Source organism: Echinops telfairi, unplaced genomic scaffold (genome assembly GCF_000313985.2).
Source record: "Echinops telfairi isolate 266 unplaced genomic scaffold, ASM31398v2 ScPeMD7_7458;HRSCAF=8496, whole genome shotgun sequence".
In the NCBI taxonomy this organism is placed as follows: Eukaryota; Metazoa; Chordata; class Mammalia; order Afrosoricida; family Tenrecidae; genus Echinops; species Echinops telfairi.
Window position 1 is genome coordinate 30174419 of NW_022111358.1, and position 20249 is coordinate 30194667.

The 20249-nt window shown below is 51.2% G+C and overlaps 1 protein-coding gene across 2 annotated transcripts; it reads right to left on the reverse strand.

Annotated features, from left to right (window-relative positions):
* Positions 1 to 53: 53 nt before the first annotated feature.
* Positions 54 to 19685, reverse strand: EZH1 (enhancer of zeste 1 polycomb repressive complex 2 subunit). Of its 2 annotated transcripts, none has more exons than XM_004707183.2 (20): positions 19577 to 19685; positions 18921 to 19049; positions 18639 to 18767; positions 17488 to 17607; positions 15841 to 15961; positions 14059 to 14235; positions 13138 to 13240; positions 12487 to 12650; positions 12065 to 12156; positions 9619 to 9799; positions 9263 to 9459; positions 7106 to 7197; positions 6192 to 6232; positions 5587 to 5712; positions 4487 to 4665; positions 3653 to 3748; positions 3175 to 3256; positions 2612 to 2692; positions 2137 to 2221; positions 54 to 1868 (listed from the first exon to the last, which is right to left on the reverse strand). In XM_004707183.2, the coding sequence occupies exons 2-20, from the start codon at positions 19035 to 19037 to the stop codon at positions 1808 to 1810; spliced, it is 2244 nt and encodes a 747-aa protein (XP_004707240.1). In that variant the 5' UTR covers positions 19038 to 19049; positions 19577 to 19685; the 3' UTR covers positions 54 to 1807. The 2 variants fall into 2 exon arrangements, with proteins under 2 accessions (XP_004707240.1, XP_045155496.1); XM_045299561.1 differs by lacking the exon at positions 19577 to 19685 and adding an exon at positions 19427 to 19525.
* Between the last annotated feature and the right edge of the window lie 564 nt (positions 19686 to 20249).

Sequence of the window (20249 nt, forward strand, 5' to 3'; positions counted from 1 at the left end):
CACCATCCCTGGATCCTGCCGGCCCCGGAGCAGACAGAACACACTAGTCGCGATGGATTCTACCACTTTATTCAATTCAGATAAGAGGTCACAAGCCACAGGACTGTAAAGTGCGTGAGATTCACTGGCAATAAAGCCACAGACGGACTGCCGCCCCAGCCCCACCCGTGCTCCGGCCCATCATTGCAGTGTGCGGGAGTGGGGGGCTGGGAACCATCGTCTAAGGGGAGGGACAGCAGCAGAAAAAGGAAGAGGGGCTGGAGAAGAAACGGGAGGACTGGGGGTCTGAAACGCGTGGGGGCTGCTGATCACTGCGATCCAGCGGGGGTGGGGTGGGAAGGCTGGGGGTGGCGACTTCCTTTTCCACCACCCCTCCCTGGCCACTTCTCCACGGGCACCTGGTGCGGTGGCTCCTGGAACCAGGGTTTCTGAGTGACTCAGAGCTCCCAGGCCAGTCTGCTATGGACCCTCGGTGGGGACACACATCACAAACCCGGGCAGAAGCAGGGTTCTGCGGTCTGGCTGGTGTTGGCCCAAGCAGGTGGGAAGACGGCAGCTGGAGCGTGCCCAGGGCACAAGTGTGGAGGGCGAGTATGTGTGAGGCCCTCTAAAATCCCTCGGAGTCAGCCTGGGGAGGAGCCCCACTTCTTGCTTTGCGGGATGGCGGTGGGGTGGGAGGGACGAACAGGTCAGCCTGCCCCCATCCAAGTCTATCTAGCCCCAGCCCAGCATTTGCTTCCCGACAGGCTCAGCACCAGCCACGGCCATGGCTGCTGGGACCTCCGCCGGGAGATGTGGGGACGCCGGGATCTTCCCTGCTCCCTCTTCCCCTCCCTCAGGAGTGGGATGTGAGCTGGGCCCCCCCGACCTGAGCTCAAGTTCCACCCCGTGGTCTCCAGACCTACAAGAAGGAGTAAAGTGCTCTGCTCTGCACGAGAGGTGGCTCCACGGGCTGCATCTTCCACTGCCTCCAAAGGACGTCATCCTGGGGACATGCCACTAGGTGGCCCCTCATCCACCTACCTGTGCAGTGCACGCTGCCAGCTCCCCTCTCAACACAGCAGGTGGCACAGGGAGGAAAGCATGTCAAGCCAATCACTAGGCCTGGCCTGCAGAGTTCAGCGGCAGTGGCTCCCTGGGCCAGGCCAGGACTGCACCCCCAGCCCCACCCCACCTTCCTCAGCAGCAGCACAAAGCTTCTGGCCTGGAGTCGCACCTCCAGGCCCTAGGATGGGGGTGTCAGGTCAGCAGCACCTGCTCCATAGAGGCGGCTTTCTCACGACCTCCCAGGCCCTAAGTTTATAGCCTGGCCACCCCCACCCCCACCCATAGAGGGGTGGCACCTAGCTTTCCTTTGCCCAGCCTTTCCTCAAACCTGGCTCCAAGGAGAGGGAGAATTGTGTCTGTGCTCCAAGAAAGCCTGTCTCCAAGCCAGCCCCCCTCAGCCCTGGGGGCACAGTGCTGCCAGGAGGGGAAAGCTCAGAGGGCAGGCTAGTGCCTGCATGTCTCCCTGAGCCCGCAGAAGTCAAGCATCCGCCTCGCACCCCCAGGCTGAGCACACGTCCTCTGAACCTCACTTTGCCACTCTCTCCCCTGGGGGCCCTGCCCGAGCTGCCGGCCTCCCTTTGCGGACAGTTGGGGCTCCACTCAACACAGCTGAGGCCTCCCTACGGGGTGGGGGCTGAGGGGGGGGGTTGGGGTTCTCGGCCTGGGACACACACAGTGCAGGAATCCTGAGCAGCAGTGGGTGGGCACGGAAGCAGAGACAGTGCCGCTACCAGAGGCGGTGGCCTGGGGCCCCGGCGCGCTAAAGGACATCGGTCTCCCTCTCGATCCCCACGTACTTGAGGGCGTCTGCTTGGCTGTACCTGTCCCAGGGAAGGGAGGAGGAACCAGGTTACCCCCCAGGCTTTTCCACTGCCAAGATGGCCTCCCCCCCCACCCTTTCACTTCCCCGCCCACTGCCCAACACAGCTGTGGACAAGCTGCACGGCAGGTGCTGGGGCCCCGAACACAGAGACCTTTTCAGGCCTCACAGCTATCCTGCCAGCTGAAGCCCTCCCGAATCAAATGCCAGAGCCCCTGCCCGCCGGGGTCTCTAGGACCATCTCCCTGGGACACTTCTGGATGCCTCACCTGTAATCAAAGAAGAGCTCTTCACCAGCCTGAATTGCCCTTTTGGCAAAAATGCCAATACGATGGTCTCCATTCACCATGACCACTGCAAACAGGAGAACCCAAGGGCAGGTTCCCAGTCAATGCCAAGCCCTGCTCTGGAGCCCTCAGCGGGAGCTGGGCTGATCCCCCCACTTCCAGTGGGACTCCAGAGCAGTCATGATGGTGGCTGCCCAAGACCTTGGATGGGTGATTTGGGGCTATGGGGAAAGAATTCTCTTGACAAAGATTCAGGTTTAGGAGGGAAAGGCTTCTCATGTAATGTGGGGAGAAAAAGCAGATTATGAAACTGAGAAAGAGGCTAGAAAAATTTCAGAAATCAACCACGATGATCTTTACATTAAAATAAACAACAACAAAAAGCCCCACTCAGCTCTGAACAATGGGGAGACACAGAAGTAAATGAGCCCCCACCCCCAGGTCCCTGGGAACTCACCTTTGGCATAACAATTGGGGTTCACGGAATGGTTTGCAAATCGAATTTTGTTGCCTTTCCGGGTGGCGTCCACTACAAAATCTGTACACAGCACATGGAAGCAGACCAAGAGCACGTCAGGCAACGCCCACGGCTGCTTAGGCCGGATTCCAACCCAAGTCGCAGATACTGCAGCCCAGCAGTCAGATGGGGACTCTGAGGACTGACCACAGGAACTAGGGGTGGGGGCGGGGAAGGGCATGGAGCCTAATTCCACCCTGGGGGGAGCCTTGTGTCTGCCTGTGAGCCCCCCCTTTGCAATTTGGTAGCTCATCTTCCTCTCTCTGGGCATGGGGATTTCTGAGTTCCCTGTGCTCCATGTTCCAACTGCAATTCAACCCCCAAATAGAAATTTCCCCAAAGCAGTGAGCTCGGCCGTGGGGACTCTGAGTTCTATTCCAGCACCGTGCGTGCGCCAAGCATCTGTTGGGAAGGTGCTGAGCTGAGCTGAACCAGGACTGCAGCGGGGGCAGTGGGCCCAGAGACCTGCCCAAGACCACCTTGTGGCGAGAGAGGCCCCATACCGTTGTTGAGGTTGAAGAGGAAGCTGGACATGTACTTGTCATAGACCTTCCCGCGCCGGTCAGCCTCATCCTGAGAAATGAGCTGGACAGACACAAGGAGCAGACAGGGTTATCAGGCTGTCGGCAAGGGGCAGGCTCGGTACCCTGCCCCCGGAAGGGCTGGGGGTTGGCCATGGCACACATAGGTGCTTACTGAACATCATGTCAAGATTCCTGAGTGAGAGAGCCCCTCTCTGTCCGCCAGCTCAGGGGGTCAGGGGCTTCAGTCCCAGTCCCCACCCAGACTGACCAGTTTTCAGGCTGAAGAGAGCCCCTCCCCTCCTGCCTCCTTGTGTGGGCTGAGCCGCCCAGAATTGATCGGCAGTGGTTTGGACCAGGACCCACAGCTGAGTCATTTAGAGAAGGACCGCCAGCACTGGGCCCTCAGAAACTCAGGTTTCCATCAGTGCCCCACTGTGGGCAAGCCCAGAGCACTCACCTCGCCACAATATTCAGAAATGAATTCATTCTTCTGCACAGACTCCTTAATGAAGGTGCCCCATCCGGCCACATCTGAGGGGGCCAGTAGCAGGTGCTGGGGGAAAGGGAGCCAGACCTCAGCCCTCAGCCTCAGGACTGCAGAGTCTGGGAGGGAGGGAGGGAGGGAGGGGGTATGCGTGCCATGTAGACATGGGCCGGGTGGGGAGAGCCCGGTGGGAAAAAATGAGCAACTGTTAAGAGGATCTGAAAACAGAGAAAGGACACAGTCATTCTGTTCTGGGGTGTGTGAAGGGGGGGTTGGTGGGGGTGTCAGAAGAAACATGGCAGCCGCCTCTGGATTCAGGGCCCTCCCTGAGCCGTGTCTGTGGGAATTCACTGCTCTCTGTGAAGAACAGAACACCACATCCAACATTCCCCGTTCCTCTCTGACTTGCCAGCTCTGGGGGCTGGGAGCTTTGCAGTGTCTATCAAGAACTGAGCCCTGGACAGACAGCGTCATTTGCTCAGAACACAGTGGCATTGAGGGTGTGCTGGGTGCCTCCGTGTACAGAGGGGGCCCTGGGGGCCCAGCGGCTCAGCGAGGGGCAGCAGTGGGAGCCCACCCACCAGCCGCCTGGTGGGAGAAAGACTCATGTGGCAGTCTGCTTCTGCACAGATGCCAGCCTTGGAGACCCCGTAGGCACCGCTGCCCTGCCTACAAGGCCACTCTGGGCCGGCTTTCTGGTCGGGGTCCACCTGTCAGGCCTCTTGGGGACCTGTGGGTAGGTAGTATGCTCGGGGCCACTCCTCCCCACCTCGGACTCTGGGCCAGAGCCCCGAACAGGGCCCTCACCTTCTTGAGGCCGCGCTGGATGCTGCAGTTTTTACAGGAAACCACCTTGCAGTCCCAGTGCTCTGAGGCCCCGCAAGTGAGACACAAGTCAGGGTCACACTCCCGCACGGCCAGGTAGCACGGACACTGCTTGGTGTTGCACTGGGTTTTGCAGCGGCAGCCTGGGAAGCGGTTCTGGCCTGGGGAGAGAAGCAGGCTAAGCTGGGGCTGGCAGGACGCAGGGCGTCGGGGAAGTCACTGTCCCTTGTCCAAGGGTGCTCAGCAGAGCAGGACAGAGCGCTCCTTCCCAGTGATCACACCCCAGGGCTCCCCTAGAGAACAGGGCACATCTCCCAACAGTGCGGCCGAAGCATGGAGGGCTGTCTCCGGAGGAGGCATGCTCCTGAGAACCCCCACAACACTCTGCCTGGGTCTTTGCTCCTGGACTTTCTAAAGGAGGTGGGCCGTGGTCCAGAGAAAAGAAAATCAGGGTTTTTCACTGGTAAGTCTTCCCCATCAGAAAGACTGTCATTCTGAGAACAAAACACATCCGTTCTGTAAGCGCCCTCCTCCCTCCACCCTCTGCTGTGGCCAAGATTAGTATCTGCTCTGCGCTAGAAAATATTGACACAACTGCTTGGGCACCCGGTTCTGCAAGCCCTGGGTGCCACCACGCTGCTGAGCCGTTGTAGGGAAGGAAAAGTGAGAGAGAAGCCCTTTCAGCTTCTACCTGTCTCCTAGGGACATCAAGCACTTCCGCCATTAACAGAGAACTAAAATAGACAGGGAATTGTAACCTAAGAGGAAAAAACATTCCTTTAAATCACCTTTTAAAAAGAGATTTTCTGCAGAGGGAGACGATACTTATATGTAAGGGAAAAGATTTTCACGTTTCCTAATTCTTCCCTGGGAAGTAAAGCTGGGGAAAGCATTAGAACTGTAAGCAAAAAGGTTTGGTTTGGTTTCTGATGTTGCTGGGTCCAAAGTGTCTTGTTTCCTCTGTTGGATTTCCAAAAGGCAGCACAGAAAACATGCTGAGGTCCGACACAGCTGGGGGGCAGGAGAAGGGAAGGACACGCGGCTGCCAGTGGGAAGCGGTCGGGGGAAGGCGGGATGCTTACAGTCCGGGTTACACTGGCAGAACTTCTCACAGAAGTTCTGAGTCATGATGCAGGGGCAGCTGCTGTCACAGGGCCGGTCTGGGTGGTCGCAGGGCTGGTAGTTGTACACCTGGGTGGAAGAGTTATCTAGGAGAGAGCAGAAGACCCTGGAGGTGCGGGAGACGCTCGCTAGCAGCCCTCCCTCCCAGTGGCCGCCTGTCCCGTTCAGAGGAGGCTGGCTCTAACCATCAGCCTGCTCACATCGTCGGCCCGAAGTGAGATGAAACCTTCTGCTGCTTCTTCACAGGCCACTCTGGCAGGGCCAGGGTCGGGGGAAAGAGGAGTGCATTTGAGTAGAGTGGGGGGAGGGCCCAAGAAGACAGGGCAGTTGTACACATTCGCTGAGGCCCTGCATGTGCTAAATGGCATGCTGGGAGAGTTAGTGACCACAAGGGCCCTAGCTCTGCCTCCCCAAAGGTCTCCGCTGCAGTAGGGAGCTGAGCTGTTCTTGGCTGCTGCAGGGAAACTGCAGTGGGTGGAAGCAGCTCGGGGTCAGCAAGGGCCGCTGCAGGTGGGGCGAAGGGGTGGCTGAGGGAACTGCCCGAGAAGGCCCTGGTGAAACGCACCTTTCTTCAGCTGAATCTTCCTGCAGTGCGCGGCCCACAGCCTGGAAAAGAAAACGGGACAATGTGAGCGGCTCTGGGGGTGGACTGGGGTAGATCACCCCCACATCCCTTCACAGGAGGCCCTTACTCTGGAAGCAGTGCCCTCACATAGAAAAGAGAGTCTATCCTAAATCCAGGTGACTTACGTAGCAAGATTTAAACTGAACAGTGCACAAGACCTCCCCCTGCAATCAGGCAGACAAGAACATGAAACAGCAAACACACAGAAGCAGTATAGGAGGTGGAGGTGGGGCTGTGAAGATCCTCCAGAGAAAGAGGTAAGAATCCCTCTCAGAAGCCTCTGAGTGAAAGGAAGTACAGGGGAAAGCAACAGGAATGCCCTTCTAGCTCTGGCACAGGCGCCAGCGCCTCCCTGTGATAGGCCAAAGCTATTAAGGAACCATGCCGGGCCAAATGCCAAAGCTTAGAAACAACCACCACCACCATTCCCCTGGCTCAAGACAGGGAGAGCTGGAGGACAGGGCTATTGCGCAACGAGAGAGGAGAGCCAAAAAACAAAGCCGAGAAACCCCTCTGGCCAGAGTGGGGAAGTGGGCACCCAACACCTAACAAGGAGAGGGAGCTGGCCCACAGGGCAGGGCCAGGGGCGCACATGGAAACCAGACACACTCAGCGTGGTCCACAGCATCTGAGGGTGGGGCCAGGGTGGCAGCAAGGCTGATGTAGGGCACAGGTCCCAGGGAGCATGGAGGAGGACGGCCCTTAGTTATGTAATGCTCCACGGATGGACATCACATGGCCTCGGGCAATGGTTAGGAGGGAGACAGATGTGAAGTTCAAGGGACAGTCAGAGCACAAGGAACTGCACTGTCACAAAAAGCCCTTTGTCCCCCCGCACCCCCCTCCCCCCTTGCCTGTGCTTTCTTTTCTTCTTCTGCGAGGGGTTCATGAGCTCATCTGTTGGCAGCTTCAGGATGAGGGATTCTTTGACTGCAAACTGAAATACCTGGAAGAAAAACCCAAACGGGACCTGTCACTTCTCCAGTGAGGTGGTCCAGCGACACCAGCCAGCCAGGAGCTGGATGGATGGGCTTGGAGGCTTCTGGCGAGCTCCTGGGCGGTTGAGGGGGCAGGGACAGATTGGTATTGGAATGTCGACTCACCCACTGGCTTGGACGTTAATGCTGAAGTATTTATCCTGACTTGGGGAGGGAAACATACTGGGCACAGCAACATGTTCTCTGGTCAGCGGCTTTAACCTGCTCTTTATACGGAACCATGGACTGGCTGCCCTGACTCTCCCCAACAGGAGCTGCCTCTTCGGTAGGGCAACTTTGTGCACCTTGTGTGCCTGAGTTTAAGACCTGTGATGCTGTGTGTTAGGCACGGGCTGTGTGAGCCCATAAACATTTACAGCCTCACAACACTCTGCTCTGTCCTACGGGCCGGAATAGACTCGGTGGCAATGGGCTTGGTTTGGTTTCATGGTCAGTGAGTTTGAGATAACTTGATGGCAACTAAGTTTGGTTGTAAGGAGCCCTGGTGGCCCACTAGGAGTCCTGGTGCTACAGAGGTTACATGTTAGGCTGCTAAAAGCAAGGTCAGTAGTTCAAACCCACCAGCCACTCTACACGAGAAAGAGGAGGCTTTCTATCTCAGTAAGGAGCTACAGTCTTGGAAACTCACCGGGCTAATTCTACTCTGCCTTACAGGGTTGCTATGAGTCCGCATCAATTCATAACAGTGGCTGTTTTGTTGTTTTTCCCCTTGGTGGGTAAGGGGTTAGACAGACAGGGCTTCTACTCCTGTCAGGAGTTACAGTCTTGGAAACTCACCGGGCAGTTCTCCCCTGTCCTACAGGGTCACTCTGAGCCAGCAGCTACTCGACGGCGGTGAGCTTGGGTTTGGTAACAATCGGCAAGGTCAGCAGTTGGAAGCCTCTGCCAGCTCCATGGGAGAAAGAGGCGGCTTCTACTCTTGTCCACAGGGTGGTCTACCTTGTTCTCAGGGGCACAGTCCGAATCCACCACACAGCACGGAGGGACCTACCTGTCTGGCGCTCTAAGCACTCACTCCCTCTGTTGTAGAAATCTGTCAGCACTACTCGACTGCGTGGGACCGCACCTCAGAAAGGCTGGTTCCCCCTTTACTGTTCTGAGCTTTTCTCTTTTGGTTCTAGACCTCTTCATGATTCTGTGGAAACTCTAAATTCTCTTCTCAGGAATGCGCGTGCGCGTGTGCACGCACACACCTGCATACAACAACATGGACTTGTAGGTTAAGAATGCACGCCTTGGGGAAAGAGACATGAGTTCCAGAAAGAAAGCAAAGGCACTTCAACTCGTGTTTGTTTTTTCACTTGTTTTAAGCAAAGGACTGGTGAAGGGGAGGTCACTGGGCCTCCTCCAGAGAGCAGGGAAGCATGTGAACAGAGCTCAAGCTCGGGCACCTTGTGGTCCACCACTCCCTGTCCGTCCTCCTCGTCATGTCCGGCCTCCTGAGCCTCAGAGGCTGAGATCAAAGTCTGCCTCCTGCTGGGCTGAGTGAGAAGTGGCAGGTCCAGGCCCAGCCACTAGGGGTGGTAAAGAGAACATCTCGTGATGGAAACACTGGAGACAAAATCAACTGAGGAGGCCGATGACGGGGAGCAGCAGCTGGAGCAGCTGCAGTGGGCAGAGAGCAAAGTGCTGAAAAAGAGCACCCAGAGAAGATCTGGGCGTCCTTTCAAGCAAAGGAGTAAACATTGAGAAAGAAAGGCAAGGACCAACACAACAACAACAGCAAAACAGCAGCAGCAACAGCTTCAAGTATAGAAAGATCCAGCCGCGATAGCCAGTAGTCGGACAAAGGAATAAAAATTCACCAAGGAAGAGAGCAGCTGCCTGCACCTTGCTGAGCCTGGTGTCTGCAAAGGGCCCCCTTCTTGGGGGACCCACTCCATGGCCCAGAGACACAGACGCACACAGGACCGAACCTTAAACGACCTCTGCTGACACGCAGCCTTCCCCGATGGCAGAGGCCAGACCAATGGGGGGAGGGCCCGGGTGCCTGCTGGCTGCTCTCAGACATACCTGCTTGCACGTCTTGGTCCCCAGGAGCCTGGCTATTGAACAGAAGTTGTTGAAGTAGGTACCATGGAAGACGCGAAAAAGGGATTCTTCAGCTCCGGTCCATTCCACAGGCTCCAGGGGTGCTTCCACGACACAGAGCTGGGGTGGGGCGGGGCTTGCCTTCTGCTTCGTGGGGGTCTGACAGCGAGAGTTAGCCTCTGGGGAAAGCAAACAGGAAAAGAACACGGTGGAAGGCAACTGTCATTCGTTTGCCACACACTCCGTCGACAGGCAGGCTTTCATAGGTAATGCCATAAAGTGTCAGGCAGAACGTCCTTAGACGTCAAGGAATGGGTCTGTGTTTCTGCACACTGCACCTGAAGAACTGGAGGCCCAGTCATTGCCGGTGTCCCTGTCACTGTCCCCTTCTTTAGTCTCGGCCACGGCAGACGCAGACGTGTTCGAGCAGGAAGCACTGACCACGTGGTGCCGGCGCCGGCGCCGACCGGAGCACTTGGAGCGAGGGTTGTGGAGCACGGCGTACTCCTTGGCTCCTTCCTGCAACGGACACGGTACAGACAGGGGACGGGGGCAGGCCCCATGCTGTCCTACTGACCTCAGGATCGCAAACCTTCATTTCCCTCAACACCTGTCCTAAGTGCAAGGCTACTGTCTGTGCTCCCCTACGCCGTCCACCCTGGGTGTGGCCGCAGAACCAAAAAAGGGCTCCAAGACATACAGTTCTCCATCAAAGAGCTATCTTAGAATCTCTGAAGAGACACAGCCTATGCATCTTCAACCTTGGAGTGAGCTGTGCTTTAAATCCATGTGCATGTTAGCGGTTTTGATTGTGAGCATACCCGTTCCTACCGGTGGGGGAAGGAGGTCCAGAGAGGGGAGGGAACCTGCTGCAGGGTAGAGAGTGAACTATTCCGGATCAGGGCTTCTGAGTCCCGTGCAGCTGCTCTTGACACTCTATCACCCTGCTTCGGGCTCAACAGTACATTGTATATTCTCTGAATGTGTACAACATCACCACTTAAACCAGCGGCCAGGATGTGAAACTTCAGTGAACACTGAACACGACTTCATTACTTTATAGCCATGGCCCCACTTCCTCTTTTTATACAACATAACTGCATTCATTAACTTGCTATCTAGCTTCTCATCAGACTTGGTTCGCAATGATTTCTAGCTGTTTTTGAAAACTATGCCCAACTGTAAAGCCAGGAGTCTGCCGTTATGAGGCATCCCGAGTAACACACTGTCGCTCTGAAGGACATTCCAGAGACCTTCCAAAGGTAATTGAGTCCGGAGGTAAAGAACCCAAGATCATTTTTTTTTCATTTTCTAATCAAATATTTTCGAACCTGGAACGTCTAACATAAAGATAACTACGGCCCCAAGTTAATTTCTGCTGCTGCTGCCTGGTCCTGCATCGTTCTCACTCTCGCGGTGTTTGGGTGGGTGTGGTTGCTCCGGTCGGTGTCACTCCATCTCCTGGAGAGTTTTCCCCTTGTCCACTGACTCTCGACTTTCCCAAGCATCTCCTGATAACATGTCCAAAATGTTTCAGGCAAAGCGTCACCCTCCTGGCTTCTAAGGAGTATTTTGGCTGTATTTATTCCAAGACAGATTTGTTTGTTTTCCCACAGTACTTCCAAGAGTTTTTGACAGCACCATAACTCAAATGCATTAATACTTCTTCGGACTTCCTTATTCATTGTCAACTTTCACATGCACAGAAGGCGACTGAAAACAAACGCTACGGCACACCTTAGTCCCTCAGAGTGACATCCTTGCTAGCTCTTCACGTTTTACAGAGGTCTTGTGCAGCAGAGGTGCCCAATGCAATATGTCATCTGCTTTCTTCACTGCTGTTTCCATGAGCATTGATCGCAGATCCAAGCAAGATGAAATCCTCGACAACTTCCATCTTTTGTCTGTCGCGGTGTTGTCTATTGGTGTTATGAGGATCTTCATTCTCTTTACATAGAGATGCAGACTATCCTGAGGGCGGGCTGCAGTCCTGGGTCTTCATCCGCAAGTGCTTCAAGTCCTCCTCACTTTCCGCGAGCGAGCCAGGCTGTCATCGGCACATGTCAGTCACTAAGAAGCCTTCCTTCAGTCTTCATATAGCCGACCTTCTTGGGTTCGTGGCTCAGCATATATTCTTTTCACTTGGCCACAAAAGATGATTCCCAAAGGTACCTGACTTCCTAGGCTAATTTTACTTGGTGGTAGAAATGTTCGAGGTGCCTTTCTGTTGTCTCTAACCTATTGCACAGAAAATGAAACTGTGTCTTTGGGAAGTCTGAACTCTCCATTCCCTTCCAGCTGTCAGTGAACTGCCTCCCCTCAGTTACCCAGAGGCAGGCAAGGTGCCTCATAAGGTCGGAGGTCTGTCCTTCAGGGACTCGTCTATGGGACTGATCACCTCACACTGAGGCATCAGCACCCGGATGTGGTATTCTCCTATGGTTGTGCATGTACACTGGAAGACAGTCATGAAAATGCAGTGACACACAAACACACACACACCTGACCCCAGTCCTCACAACAGTGTAGACTCTCAATCAGAGGGGCAATCTTTGAGAACAAAACCTTTGGTGCTCTTCAACGTTCATGCCACAGCAACCGCCCCACCGCCCCAGTGTCTGGGGCGCTCCCTAAGAGCAGGACGCACGTTTTATTTGTAATTTCTGTCTTAAAGAGCCCTGTGCTCAATCACTTGGCTCGTGTTCCCCAGGGCAGACAGCCCCAGCACCGTTTCGTGCACCATTGTCAACAGAGCTAACAGCGCTAGGACGGCTTATGACGTACCAGCAAAAGGAAGCAGTCTGCCCCACACGGCTCTGGTTCAATCCTGATCTCTTTGTTCTTGCGTTTGTATACGTTAGGGGTGGCATGGAAAGCTGGAAAATACAAAGGGTAGTGTTTCCAGTGGTCCATCCACTGGACGGGTGGGGCAGGAGCAGAGTTGGATGGGGAGCTATTGCAGGAGTTGGAATTTGAGATCCACAGCTATCCACGGGCACACAGCAGCTTGTCACTGCTGCTACCAACACAGAGCGAGGAGGCAGTGAGGGACAATCATAACGCGACAAGTGAAGCCTTTCGTAAAGCCATCGTCCGTCCGACCAGAGCCCAGAGGTCTACATGATAGACTGGGACTAAGTGGAGGAAACGGGGGGACTCCGAGGAGGAGAAAGAAAACGGCATTTCACACCCAGGGCCCCACTCACGGTGAAGGAAGCAGTCGTATTTAAAGCAGCGGCGGCAGAAAAGCGTGTGAAAGGAGTGCAGAGACTGCTCCCGCTGCACAGACTTGGCGTTGGGGCCGTCGATGTTGGGCGTGCACTGAGGGGGGAGTGCGTTGGGGTCTGACATCTCTGTTAGTTCCCGATACCTATCCAAGAAGAGAGAGAGAGAAGAGTTCCTTCCAGGGAAATGTCCGCGAAAATTCAACTGAGGCCTGAGAGTCTAAAGGTGGTCTGCCAACATAGGATGGATGTTTTTCACCCGTGGTAGATGAGGGACTTAGGGACAAGTGGGTGCACCACTGGGATTATGCTGGGCGTGTGCCTACAAAGAAGGGGAAATCGGGGGTGGGGAAGAAAGGGAAATCTTTGGTAAGGATGATGTGAGACTAACTCTCGGCAAAAGTGGTAGAAGAAAATTTCTCTGCCCAGACTGAGAGTAAACAGTGACCCTTACATAGGAAGAGGCATTTAGAAGTCAGCAAGTAAGGACAAAAATAATCAGAAGAACAAGCAAATCTTAATGTACTTACCACAAGGGCTGCTTATTAACAACAACAACAACAACAAAAATCAGCTTGGAGAAAAGTTGTATCCGAGTGCCTGTAAATGGCCTGAGTGGGCAGCTGTGCCTACCTCTCCTTCATGTCATCTGGGACCCCATTCTCGGGGAACATGGAGGCGATGGCGCTGAAGATCATGTCATTTGGGAACTGTTTCTTGGAGCTCTTTTTGTTGCCTGAATGGAAGAAGACAGAAAGCTCACGTGTGCTCTCAACAGAGCAAACAGGCTGCTTGCCTGCATTTGCTTTTGCATTTTGACAAGAGCTGCTACCATCAGCCTGACCACTGACTGTTGGGGCATACGTGAAGGTCAACGCTACCTGCACGTGTCCCACGTTGGGCACCAGGAAAGGAGAAAGTCAGAGTTGTCTACTATTAGCAATTAAACCCACAGTCCCAATTAGACTCTGGAGGTGGAAACAGGAGAGACCTGAATCTTGAAGAATCCTATCGTACTGTTGATACGGAAGAAGAAAACTGATATAATTATGCTGTGACTATAAGTGAAAGTCTAGAGAAACGCGGTGCCCTGGAAAAGATGATTTAACACGAAAAACCAAACCGCACTCCCTCTGGCTGCTTCCAACTCATAGAGCCCCAACATAAAGTTCCGAGGCTTTAAATCTTTATGGGGATATCCTCATTCTTCTGTCAAGTGGGTGGTGAGTTTGTACGTGTGTAGGTGTGAAGCACAGGAGAACAAAAGGTTAATGCTGAGTATGCCTAGTTAGGAGGATTAAAGCGAACTTTAATTTCTCCTTTGCAATTTTTCATGTTTTCTACACACATTGCTTTTGTAGCTGGAAGAACAGTGAGTGCATTCGGCTACTTTCCTCTTAGCGGGGTTACAGCTGTCTCAGGCTCTCCGTGACTGTGTCTCCCTTTTAACTGGGCCAAGGAGAAGCTCCCGATCCGTTACTAAGCAAGTAGCCCTCCTTGCTTTCCCTCGTCCTGCACGCTGTCCACGCGGGAGGAGGCGGCGGTGCTGCTTGCCTTCGATGGCGTGTCGTTTCCGCTTTCTTGTGACCGGCAGGTCTCCTTTGCTGTCGTCTTGCTTCCCATCTGAGGTGTCATTGTGCCCTTCCTCCTCCTCATCCGAGTATTGATTCAGGGCATCTACCAACTCCAGGAAAACGGCATCACTGATCAGGACGGATCCAGGGATCATTTCTGCAACAGGAAGATTAGACGGGTGAGCAGTGCTCCTTCCATGGCCCGCGGATATTTCTAGGAAGGCTGGCTAGCTAACACATTTTCCAGATAGGTAACATATTTAAATTCTTATCTGGACAATCAGAGGACTGACATCGTTTGTTTGGCTCTTACAAGTGCAACAGGTCAGCTGGGTAAAGCAGATCTAATGAAATCCACTTATATTCTGACTAGGGCGGTTTACTTGCTCAGCCACAAACCCTGTATTTATGGTCAGAAACCTCACAGCAGTGTGCAAACAGCCACAAGTGGGACCAGGAAGGAACTCAAATTTAAAAGCCAAAAATTCATTGGGACCTTATAGCTGATGAGTCAGTCAGTAGCGACTTTTGGAACTTTTTCTTGAAGACCACAAGTTATTTCTTTCAACGCCAGGGGGAGCTGTGGACCCGTAATGCATTTCAGCAGCATCACGAGAGCACTTACAGTGTGTCTGCAGAGCAGAAGGGGCTGTTGATTTAAACTTCAAGAGTCTCCCCCATTTCCCCACTTCTTGCACACGGACAGCCTTTTCCAAAGCGACAATAAATCCCCAGCGACTTGCTACTATTCCGACACTGGAATCAACTGGAGAATTCCGAGGGTGCCAGTATCAAGCAAGTATGATGGAGGTTACGTTCAAGGGGAACAAGGCGGCTGACTGAACATTTTGCTCACGGAACTTTCTCGCTGGTCACTGATTACTATTATCACCCGTTTAAAACTTAAAAAAATTAACTGGGATATTCTTAATATACAAATGTAACTCACAGCCACATGATGACATTAAAAATTCCTGAGTGCCCCAGAGGCGGGCAGGAGCCCTGGTGGTATACAGAGTGGGCTACAAACAGGCTGCCAACCGAAAGGCCAGCAATGCCCGAGTGGGACTTGACTTGATGGCAGGTCTGGGCTTCTTTCGCAGCCGAAGGGCAGCCGCCAAGAGCAAGACGGCACGGCAGTGTATTCCCGCCTCACTTATCGATGACCATCTTTCCATCTGACATTCCATATTTTCAACCATAGTAAAAACCATGGATTATCTATTTACCATGTGCACAGTAACAGCATATGTCTGAACAGACACAAACGCTAAAGTGAGGGGGGACAGGGAGGGAGGGGAAAAATGAGGAGCTGATGCCAGGGGCTTAGCTTAGGTGGAGAGCAAATGTTTTGAGAGTGATGAGGGCAATGAATGTACAAATGCGCTTTACACAACTGATGTATGGATGGATTGTGATAAGAGTTGTATGAGCCCCTAATAAAATGATTAGAAAAAGAAAATTCTGATTAAGAGAAACAAAACAAACAAAAACAAACGCTGACGTGAGACGCAAAAGCAATGCTGACTGTGATGGTTAAGATGACATGTCCGTGGGGCTGGGCCATGACTAGTTCGATCGCTGTGCAATGATATAATCTGGCAGTTATGTAATGATGTAGTTGCTTTCCAGTTTCTAGTATGATGTGGTCATCCTCCATTTTCACATATTTTTGCCTGACAATCTGGCCTTTGGAACCTAGCCATTCAGATAAATGAGAAGTGTGCCCTAACAGTTTGCTTCCAGGGCCCAGCACCAGTACCTTCTTCGCCATGGACCTTGCCATCGTAATTACTGATCAGCTCTTCAATGAAAGTCTCATCTTCTTCCTTCACCTCATCTCCCATGTACGGAATGTTACACAAGACAGTCTCATCTTCCACCTGAAATGAAACCACATGTAGTTCATTCATTCTACGAGCCACTACGCATTTCCTCTTTCCTGTTTAATGGATTCTTTGCTGAGCCAATGTTGCTTCTTGATTTACTGAAAGTGCCATTTTCTACCTTGCAAAGACTGGCTATTTTGTTTTGTCAACAAAATCTTAAATGGAAGGGGAAAAAGAGTTTAATTATTTGATGATTAAGCTAGCAACCAAAAGTTTAGCTTGATACTAATAATAGTAGTTCCACTAACACTTGGAATCTGATAGCATGTTTCTTTTCAACATTGCTCCCACCCATAACCTCATTTTATCACTATTAAACATGACTGTAAACAAAGTATTAATATCACCTGAACAACAGTCTAAAAAGTCTTACATTCTTTTATTATGATTATTATTCGTTTGGCTTAATACACATATCGTATCATTCCATAGCTCAATCACGCCAAGTAAAATGTACAATTGCTGCCACAATCAGTTTCCAGACATTTGTATTCTACTGGGACTCCTTGACATCGTCTCATTTTTAAACCTCCCTTACCACTGTACCCGCTCCCCCTGAACTCCTTCTTCTACTTGCTGTCCCTATAGGTTCATTTAAATTATTTTCATAAGTAGATAGACAAATGAATGACAGAGAATAGTATGATTTATAAAATAACTAGAATATTTAGAAGAGACACAAGGCAACTATGATAATTCTGGATATTTTATAAACAGACTAAGACTAACCTGTCCAATAGTAAAAACTTTAACTCATGTCAACTGCTCTCAATGGGGACCTAAAGTCAATTGCAGGATGAACTACAGGTATTTTCCTGATATAAATAATAGTAGAGGATTCCCTCACCGCACACACCCACTTCAGTTTATCAGAGAACACAATCATCCTCAAATCCCCAAGTAGCAAGTAGAATTACTACATTGAAATTGTATACTGAGAAGAGATGACTCCCTTCAGTAAGGCTATATCCTCTTCCAGTCAGCAGAATTGCTGTCACAGGCACATGATAAGCACTGCTCGTTATTTAGAGAGCATGGGTTATCAGAACCACAAACAACTTCAGTGGGAACCAGCATGATAAAATAATTGTAGATCCACGTGCCCCTTTGTTATCTCAGTTGTTTTCATATCATCTGTCTTTAGGGTGTTCAGAAAGGGCTGTCTCATCAGCAGGGAGATGATTTAGACAGGGGCTGATTCAGATAGGGTTTAATTCTACAGGATGTCCCACGCTGGCCAACGCAGTAAGTGAAAATTAGAGTTCTGCCCAGTCTCTGTCATTTAAAACAGAACCAGCGTCACCTCAGAAGCTCACTTCAGAGAATACCAAATCTCAACAAGTTAGCATGTTTTGCAATATATGTGCATGAATATATTTTGCTGTTGCTGAATTTTGCAATAAATGTATATTTAAAATATATATCCATCACACGAGCCTCCTGCCCTCCAAGATGCTGACAATGCCCGGCACTGGGAGAGTCGGAGCTGTAACCACCACCACCGTTCTTTCCATGCCTACCATGAAGTTCTGCTGGAGAGGGGACCACGAGTACATGATGGGGACCAATGCAACTGTGTTCAGGGACCTCATTAACATATGCTGGCTTGCAAATCCTGGGAACATGCTCTCGATGGTACACTGAAAAGAGAAGCAGCAACAACAGACACAAGAAGGCAAGCTTGTAACCCAAGAGAGAACTGTAGTTTCCTCCCAAAAGGAGCCCTGTTGTCTTCTAACTCTTGAACATTTATAAGCTTGAGGTTTTGGGACGATTTGCTCCAAAAAAGGAAGCATGAGGCTGTAAGCCTGTGGGAAGCAGGAGCTGTCTCTTATTACCTTCAGATCCCGGTACAGAGAGCCCTGGTGGCACAGGGGTTAAGCATTGGGCTCCTCACAGAGAGGTCAGTGATTGAAACCTGACCTCAGATGTGAAAGGTGAGGTGGAAATCACAGCCTTGGACACCCTAAGGAGCAGGTTCTACCCCGTCCTGCAGGATCACCTCGAGTCGGCATCATGCCGATGGTGACAGGGATGGTTGCAAGTTTTCTATCACAGTGCCTGCTATCGTGACTCCACTGATGCTCAGTCAATCTCAACTTGTTGCTCTCCTTGGGGCAGGCATACGAGCAGCGGGCCTCTGAAAGGCCAGGGAGATGAGGAGGAGATGAGGGTGTTTTCCTGGGGGTATAAACTTAAACCCAGTGGACATCCGCTCAGCCGCACAGGGGATGGCCACAGGGCAGAGGGAAGCAGAATTGTTCAGAGTAATGAAGATGCCTATGCTTTGGGAAGGACAGTTACACTTACTATACTATCTGCTTTTTTATATTGGGAAGTAGTCATTTTTAAAAGAAGCTAGAATGCCCTTTTTGTATGGACCACAAAGGCTACACTTTTCATCAATATGCCCCAAACAGTACCCGAGGCCCTCCTTTCCCAGTAGCTAAGCGCCTCGGAGACCAAGCCAGGAACAAAAGTGGTGGCTGTGGAGCTTGGGCACAGAGCTCAGGAGAGGAGGTGGCCAAGGCCTGATGTTTTCTATGCTAGACTCATGAGCACACCGACTGAGAAGAAAACAAGACGAAAGGTTATTCTTTAGAGGATAGCGGCTAGTTATTCGCAACTTTGGCCCAGGTAGCGAGCACGGCTGAGCTGCAGCCACCAGTACCTTTCTGAGGAAAGGGTGCCCACCCACAGGCTTCATCCGCTGAACAGGTTGGACACGAAGCTTCTCCCATTCTTCATGGAGGAGCTGAGCTTTTTCTTGAACTTTCGCAAAATTGGAGACATACAGAGCCTGGCACAGACAAGAGAAGACTGCTAAGATTTCACAGCAAGAGTTAAAAAACAACTAAAATGACCAAAGGGGGTTCCAACCATTACACATTGAATCAACATACTCTATATAGTTACAATGTACAACCTTTCACTTGGAACTTGTATTTTGTACCTTTGCACCCATATTGGCCTGAAGTCGTTTAAGTTGTCGAAGTCGCATGTATTCAGATTTAACTTTCCTTTTCCAGTAAGTGATACATTTGGAAGTTGGGGCATTTTGAATATCCATTCTGTTGCAAATCTAAGAGAAACACAGAGATGAGAAAGCAACAACATTGTATTGCTTGGAAATAAAGCACTCCTCAAATACAAATAAACATGGCCAACTATTTCTACTACATGTCCTCATCAAAATATAAATCTATGGTTTCAATAACACTTTTAAATGGGGAAACATTTTTTTTTTCCATGTAACTCTTGCTCCAATTACCAGGAAGCTGAACTTCTGTCCTCCTGTAGTGCTACACTTTAAACATAGACCTCATAGAATTCTCTCACAGCTGTTAAGAACCTGGACTATTTGGAAATGTGGGATCCCACTCATGACCTTGAGGAAGAAAAATGACACTAACCTGAAAGCACTTCACAGGCAGACCCACTCCCCACCACACTGCTTACCAACTAATGCCTAGCCACCACAGTGGGCCATGCGAACATCAGCATCTCATCTCCGAGCAGCAGCAAGACATAAGGAAACATCCTCTGGTTTTTTAATGAAGCTTCAAAGTCGTAAAGAAGGAAGTATTTATTGTAACCAGCTCTACCTACCTCACCGAACGCAAGGGGAAGCTTCAGGTGTGGTGCTGTGTCTTGTCTTCAGAGGAATGGCGAGACGCAAGGGGTAAACCAATGTTCAGCTTTTAAGAAGGGAAGAGAGCGGGGTGTGATTACATCAGTGGCATACCTCAGAGCCTGATCCCCCCAGCAGAATCTGCCCCAGAACTAGGAAGATCTCATTAGAGCCCAATTTTCCTGGACGCATTTAGGAACAGTGCTTTACTTTATTAGATAGTCTCATTCTAGCCATGGGCACAACATACACTCCCACAGTTACCAAGTGAGCAGTGCTTTTCTGAACCAGGTTCTAAGACTCAGTCACCGATTATTTTAGAGAAAGAGCAAGCACGTCAGAAATACGACAAAATCCGCAGGTGTTTTCACTGCATTAATTAAGGTTTCTTAGAGAACTAGCTCTATTTGTTTCACCGAGTAGTTTAAATTCTGGAAGCATTACAAGGAGCTTGGAAGAGGCAGAGACTGAAAATGAAACAAAAGTTTCCGATGTTTAAGAAATCTCCAACAACAACTTTCTTCGTTTGGAGTTTTAATATTTCATTTCTTCTGAAAACATAATTCTTTTTTCTTCTTTTTAAAATAATTTTATTGTGGGCTCGTGCAACTCTTGTCACAATCCATACATACATCCATTGTGTCAAGCACA